The sequence below is a fragment of the Onychostoma macrolepis genome, chromosome 18 (assembly GCF_012432095.1).
Source record: "Onychostoma macrolepis isolate SWU-2019 chromosome 18, ASM1243209v1, whole genome shotgun sequence".
NCBI classification, from domain to species: Eukaryota; Metazoa; Chordata; class Actinopteri; order Cypriniformes; family Cyprinidae; genus Onychostoma; species Onychostoma macrolepis.
Window position 1 is genome coordinate 612501 of NC_081172.1, and position 7500 is coordinate 620000.

Here is a 7500-nt window from a genome sequence, read left to right on the forward strand (position 1 = left end):
CGTTTCATCATGACTTTAACATGAGAATTAAGTTTTAAACCCATCAGATGTCAAAAGCCGTGCAAATAATTCAGTTCAGTTCATGTAATATGTGCATAAAAAAACATATAAATTATTTTGACCAACTGTATTTTTAAGGTTAATCACATTGTGTCACTAAAGAAGGTCGTATTTTGCACTCTATTCATGTAAAGCAGCAGTGTTTGTGATATTTTTGTTGTGATTGTGGAGGCGGATGTTGATTGGTGGTTTGCTCAAGCTGTGCATAAGTAGCTCCGCCTCCTCACTGCTGTGAATAATCCATCACAAACCCTCATCATGAGAGGAGATGCAGGGTGTTTTTGAGGCGGATCGCTCGTTTACAGCATCCGTCCGTCATTTACGTCAGTCTATTTTAATCATGTTGAGTGCTGTTTTGGGTGTGTGTGTGTGTGTGTGTGTGTGTGTGTGTGTGTGTGTGTGTGTGTGTGTGTGTGTGTGTGTGTCAAAACAGCACTTTGGTTGATGCATCAAATGTGTTGCTTAATGAATTAGATATATAACATTGTTTTTTCCTTACTGCTTTATGCAAACTTCAGTAAACATCTCTGATGGTGCACAAAGATCATCAGAAGTCTACACTAAAATATGCTTTCACTGAAATATGATACTTAAACATGAACATACTAGATACTTCATTTTATCATTATGATTTTATCATCAAAAGTTTACTGGGGTTGGTAAATATTTGTAAATGTTTTGAAAGAAGTCTCTTCTGCTCACCAGGGCTGCATTCATTTGATTAGAAATACAGTACAAAATTGTGAAATATTATTATAATTTAAAACAGCTGCTTTCTGTGTGAATATCTGTTAAACTGTAATTTTATTTCTGAATTTTCAGCATCATTACTCCAGTCTTCAGTGTCACATGATCTTCAGAAATCATTCTAATATGCTGATTTTCTGCTCAAGAAACATTTCTGATTATAATCAATGTTGAAAACAGTTGTGCTGCACAATATCTTTGTGCAAACTGTGATACGTTTTATTTTTCAGGATTCACAGATGAATAGAAAGTTCAAAAGAACAGCATTTATTTGAAACAGAAATCTTTTGTAACATCTCTCTCCTCAGATCTCTCAGATTGAAAATGTGTCTGGTTTGTCGAAGCTTCGTTTGTTGAATCTCTCTGGAAACCGCATCGCTCGAGTGGAGAACCTGCAGGGTCTGAAGTGTCTGACCGAACTGAACCTCCGACACAACAGCATCACGTCTGTGGTGAGGACAGTCCTAGAGACGGTCACATACATGAGACTTAATCTGGGCTTCATGAGGGAACTGCAGTTTTTAATTTATAAAAACTACACGCATATAGCCGATTGTCCCCAATAACTATGCCAGTGTGTTGCTTATCTAGTTGCTGTAGTGTTCTGAGTGTTTTTAACACTTTGTAATATGGTATCTAGGGTGTTGTTGGTGGTTACTATGGTGTTCTGAATGGTTTCCATTGGTTTGGTTAATGGTTCTTCCTGCCTGTCTGTCTGTTTGTGATTGATTACGTCTGTCTGTCTGTCTGTCTGTCTGTCTGTGATTGGTGACGTCTGTCTGTCTGTCTGTCTGTCTGTCTGTCTGTGATTGGTGACGTCTGTCTGTCTGTCTGTCTGTCTGTGATTGATGACATCTGTCTGTCTGTCTGTCTGTCTGTCTGTCTGTCTGTGATTGATGACGTCTGTCTGTCTGTGATTGGTGACATCTGTCTGTCTGTCTGTCTGTCTGTCTGTGATTGACATCTGTCTGTCTGTCTGTCTGTCTGTCTGTCTGTGATTGACGTCTGTCTGTCTGTCTGTCTGTCTGTGATTGATGACGTCTGTCTGTCTGTCTGTGATTGGTGACGTCTGTCTGTCTGTCTGTCTGTCTGTCTGTCTGTGATTGGTGACGTCTGTCTGTCTGTCTGTCTGTCTGTCTGTGATTGGTGACGTCTGTCTGTCTGTCTGTCTGTCTGTCTGTCTGTCTGTGATTGACATCTGTCTGTCTGTGATTGGTGACGTCTGTCTGTCTGTCTGTGATTGGTGACGTCTGTCTGTCTGTCTGTGATTGGTGACGTCTGTCTGTCTGTCTGTGATTGGTGACGTCTGTCTGTCTGTCTGTCTGTGATTGGTGACGTCTGTCTGTCTGTCTGTCTGTGATTGGTGACGGCTGTCTGTCTGTCTGTCTGTGATTGGTGACGGCTGTCTGTCTGTCTGTCTGTCTGTGATTGATGACGTCTGTCTGTCTGTCTGTCTGTGATTGATGACGTCTGTCTGTCTGTCTGTCTGTCTGTCTGTCTGTCTGTCTGTCTGTGATTGACGTCTGTCTGTCTGTCTGTCTGTCTGTCTGTGATTGATGACGTCTGTCTGTCTGTCTGTCTGTCTGTGATTGGTGACGTCTGTCTGTCTGTCTGTCTGTCTGTGATTGGTGACGTCTGTCTGTCTGTCTGTGATTGGTGACATCTGTCTGTCTGTCTGTCTGTCTGTGATTGGTGACGTCTGTCTGTCTGTCTGTCTGTCTGTGATTGGTGACGGCTGTCTGTCTGTCTGTCTGTGATTGACGTCTGTCTGTCTGTCTGCCTGTCTGTGATTGGTGACGTCTGTCTGTCTGTCTGTCTGTCTGTGATTGGTGACGTCTGTCTGTCTGTCTGTCTGTCTGTGATTGGTGACGTCTGTCTGTCTGTCTGTCTGTGATTGGTGACATCTGTCTGTCTGTCTGTCTGTGATTGGTGACGTCTGTCTGTCTGTCTGTCTGTGATTGGTGACGTCTGTCTGTCTGTCTGTCTGTGATTGACGTCTGTCTGTCTATCTGTCTGTGATTGGTGACGTCTGTGATTGGTGGAGTTGTGCAGCACATCAGCTGGACAGTGACGTTGTTTTGTGTCTGGGACATCGCTGCTAAATTTAGCTGCAGTCAGAGAGAGAGAGGATGATCAATGCAGACATTCAGACAGCAGGAACAACACACGAGTCTGGTTTGTGTTGTTAACTGATTGATGAAATAACGAATGCAGAATATTCCAACAATTTATTCATCTTGGCAACCATCCTAAACACCCTAGAAACCAATTAGAAACATCTTAGCAACCCCCTAGCAACAACTTCTTACATCTATCCTTAGCAACTATCCTAAAAATCCTAGCAACCACCTTTAAAAAATCTTAGCATTGTCAACACCATAGTCAACACCATTGTCAACACCCTAGCAACCACTTACTGACATCTTAGCAACTACCCTCAACATCATAGCAACCACCTAGAACTCTGGAGCACAAAAGCAGTCATAAGTAGCACGGGTATATATGTAGCTATAGCCAACAATACATTATATGGGTCAAAATTTCTTTCAAAAATCATTAGGATATTAAGTAAAGATATTTTGTGAATTTCCTACTGTAAATATATCAAAACTTAATTTTTGATTAGTAATATGCATTGCTAAGGACTTCATTTGGACAACTTTAAAGGCGGTTTTCGCAATAATTAGATTTTTTTGCACCCTCAGATTCCAGATTTTCAAATAGTTGTATCTCAGCCAAATATTGTCCTATCTTAGCAACCATTCTCAACACCCTAGCAACCACAAATTTATTGTGAAAATCCCTCTGCTGAAGTGAATGACTGGCTGTTTCTGCTGTCGAACACTTCCCCACACACACACACACACACACACACACACACTCCCCTCCCCCGCAGTTGTCCTGCTCTTCCGCTGCCCCTCCCGTCAGCGTGTGTGTGTGTGTGAGATCTGGGTGGATTATCGTGTGCCGGTGACTGTGGGATGCAGCATCATCTCTCTCTGTCTCTGTTTGTCTGCAGACGGATGTGGAGAGTCTTCCTCGTCTGCAGCGTCTGTTTCTCAGCGCTAACAGCATCAGCAGGTAAGAGCCGCATCAGTGTGTGTTTAACCCTGTCCTGTCTGAGGACGCTCGTGTCCTCGTACTGCAGCAGCGCAGGGCTGCGACACACACACACACACACACACACACACACACACACACGGTTCTGACAGTCGTCCAGTGTGTCTGATTGTGTAACTATGGGAATGTGTTTTTGCTGTGTTGTCATGGCGAGAGTGCTGCGGTTGCTAAGGGAGCGCTGCAGTCTGATGCGGTGTGATGGGCCGAGTGCTCCGGTGTGTGTGTGTTCCTCATTACTGCTGTGTCATACTGCTGCATACACAGCCTGTGTGTGTGTGAGTGTTTGAGTGTCTCTGTGTGTGTGTGTGTGTGTGTGTGTGTGTGTGTGTGTGTGTATGTGTATGTGTGTGAGTGTGTGTGTCTCTTTGTGTGTGTTTGTGTTTGTGTGTGTGAGTGTCTCTTTGTGTGTGTGTGAGGGTCTGAGTGTGTTTGTGAGGGTCTGTGGGTGGGGTTAACTGAGGGTCAGAGGTCACACATTGTGTATGTAAAACTGAGTTAAATTAATTAATTCAGTTTTGGGCAGAGATATGGAAGCATGTTCACGTCATGGAATAAAATTTTTTTAAAAATCACACGTTTTATCACACGTTTCTGACTTTATTACTTGTCATTTTGAGTTTTTATGTCAGTTCTCACTTTTTCCTTGCAATTCTCCCGTGTTTCACTTTTTTATGAGTTCTCATTTTTTTCCCTGTGATTCAGAGTTTATGTCTCTCTGTTAAGAGTTTTTCAGAAAAATATTTTTTCCAGTTCTCACTTTTTCTCACAATTCTGACCTTTTTCTCTCATTTCTGAGTTTATGTCTTGCAATTCAGGCTCTTTTTTATCTCAGACTTCTCTGTTTATATCTGAATCACAAAATGTTTTTTGATCATCGTCATACAGAGGGAAGTAACATGACACATATCTTGTTTATTACTGTGAACCAGTCTGTATTGTATAAAGTGCTGTACTGTGTAAATGAAGCTGACCGGACCTGATGTTAATGAGTGGCTGGTGTCCGCAGGTTGGATGCGCTGGCCTGTCTGTGGCACTGCCGCTCTCTGAGTGAGCTGAGCGTCGATGGGAATCCCGTGGCGCTGGAGTCATGCTACAGACAGACTCTCCTCCGCTGCTCGCCACACCTTCAGCTGCTCGACATGAAGCGCGTCACAGTGAGTATTACACACTTCGATGCTCTTCTACACTGATCAGTGTGTGCACTAATGATGCCTTGCTTTGTTCTGATCAAATACAAATACATCAAATACAACAAAATAACTGTCATTTTTACTCTTCTGGTCAGATATTGTGCTGCAAACATCATTAACAGTTTTAACTTGTCGATGCTGGCAAATGACTGTGGTATAAGCGGAATAATGCACGGCTAGCTGTGCATTAAATGATTTCAGTGCACTCCACGTCATGCATTAAAATCATTTAACATGCATTATCCCTTACGTAAATAACTTTTAGAGAGACAGCAAGTGTGTAGCTTGATCTCCATCTCTCTCCAAATGATCCCGTACTAGCCTCCAAAACTGTTGCAGTGCATGCTGGGAAACAAACAGCTGGCAGAATGGCAAATCATCGGAAAATAATCCTCTCTCTCTCTCTCTCTCTCTCACACACACATACTTCACAAATGCCTCTGTCTGTGTGTGTGTGTGTGTGTGTGTGTGTTAATCGCATCCTTACGGTCTGCTGCTGTTGTGCAGGAGGAGGAGAGACGCACGGCGAGTGTTTCAGTACGAAAGGAGGATGAGAAGAAGAAAGAGAGTCACAAACAGGCTGCGCACAAGGTACAAACACACAACGAGAACACAGCAGATATCTGACAGAGAATCAGAAAAATCAACTCAATTCAGAGGGAGAAGTGATTCCACTGCTGGATATTTGTTCTGGTTTTAAGTAAAAACTCACTTCATTTTGATGCATTTCTTCACTATTATCTGTCGTTTTGCATCTCAAGTAAAGAATGTTGAGATATTTGCGCTGGAAAACTAAGAGCACCGGGGAGGAGCGTCAGTTTCTGCAGTCGTTGTGGTGTGTGAGTGATTCCTCGCATGCGTGAGTATTCCCTGTAGAAAAAAACAGGTATGTTTTAAAACATGACTGCTGGTTTGCAACTAACTTCTGCTCAGGACCAGCTTAAACCAGCTCAAACCAGCAGTAATGCTTCAAAAACACACTTAACCAGCATATGCTGTTTTTTTTAAACAGGGTTTTTAACCGTGTGCTGAGATCCAGCAGGGATTTGTAATGTAAGCCTGATAATTCCTGTTGAGTTCAATCACACTCACACACACACACACACACACACACACACACACACACACACACACACACACACACACACACACTCACACACACACACACACACACACTCTCACACACACACACACACACACACACACACCTCACACACACACACTCACACACACACACACACACACACACACACACACACACACACACACACACTCACACACACACACACACACACACACACACACACACACACACACACACACACACACACACACACACACACACACACACACACACACACACACACACACTCACACTCACACACACACACACTCACACACACACACACACACACACACTCACTCACTCACTCACACACACACTCACTCACACACACACACACACTCACACACACTCACACACACACACACACACTCACAGGAGTGGTGCATTCATCACCTTTACTGCACTGTTTGTGGGTGGCAGAGCCTCACACACATCAGATGCTGCTCCTGTGCATGATGGGATATGCTGCTCATCCAGACATCTGGATAGAACCAATCAAATGCTTTTGGATGCTTCAGCTCTGACATCTGTGTGACACATTCAGTCCCAGGCTTCAGTCTTTATTCTCTAGGAGCAACTGGAGGTTTCACCAGAATGTTATTGATCTGAAACTCATCAGGCCCTAATTATGAATATATAATATTTCAGACACTCCAGATGAGTGAATCTCATCAAAACTGTCAGTTAAGTTTTATATTTTATTCATTTAACAACACAGCATTTTTTAGAAAGTGTTTGATTTTAATTGTTTTTATTTTAAAATAATTTATTTTAATTTTACTTTTTTGTCATGTAATTTTTAGTAAATGTTTCATTTTGATTGTTTTTATTTTAAAGTCATTTATTTTTAGTAAGTGTTTTATTTGGGTTGTATTTATTTTAAAATAATTTCAATTTATGTAAATTTTTTGGATTTAATTTTATTAAGTGTTTTATTTTTAATTTCACATTTTTGTAATTTAATTCATTTTAGTATGTGAGTGCAATTAAAAATGAAAAATTAAGATTTTTAATTATTCATTTTAATGTATAAATTCTTATTTGTTTTAATTTGACCTTTTTATTTATTTATTTAATTAAATATTAGTAATTAGTAAGTGAATCTCATCGAAACCGATCATTGATATTATTTTATGCCGGTTAAGGACCTGAAATCTCATTTACTGTAATGCATATGTAAAAATACTGACATGATTAAAATAGTAAATTATATAAAAATAATTCTTTGACCTCGAGGTGTCTTCATGAGATTCACCC

General features: G+C 41.3%; 1 protein-coding gene across 3 annotated transcripts in view; it reads left to right on the forward strand.

Moving 5' to 3' along the window:
• LOC131523923 (leucine-rich repeat-containing protein 49) overlaps positions 1 to 7500 on the forward strand; it is a 31750-nt gene that overhangs the window by 8199 nt on the left and 16051 nt on the right. For all 3 annotated transcript variants that reach the window (XM_058750572.1, XM_058750573.1, XM_058750574.1), the window contains 4 exons: positions 1116 to 1259; positions 3827 to 3888; positions 4934 to 5081; positions 5625 to 5708. In XM_058750572.1, the coding sequence (XP_058606555.1) occupies positions 1116 to 1259; positions 3827 to 3888; positions 4934 to 5081; positions 5625 to 5708 (438 nt within the window). The remainder of the gene's footprint in view (positions 1 to 1115; positions 1260 to 3826; positions 3889 to 4933; positions 5082 to 5624; positions 5709 to 7500) is intronic.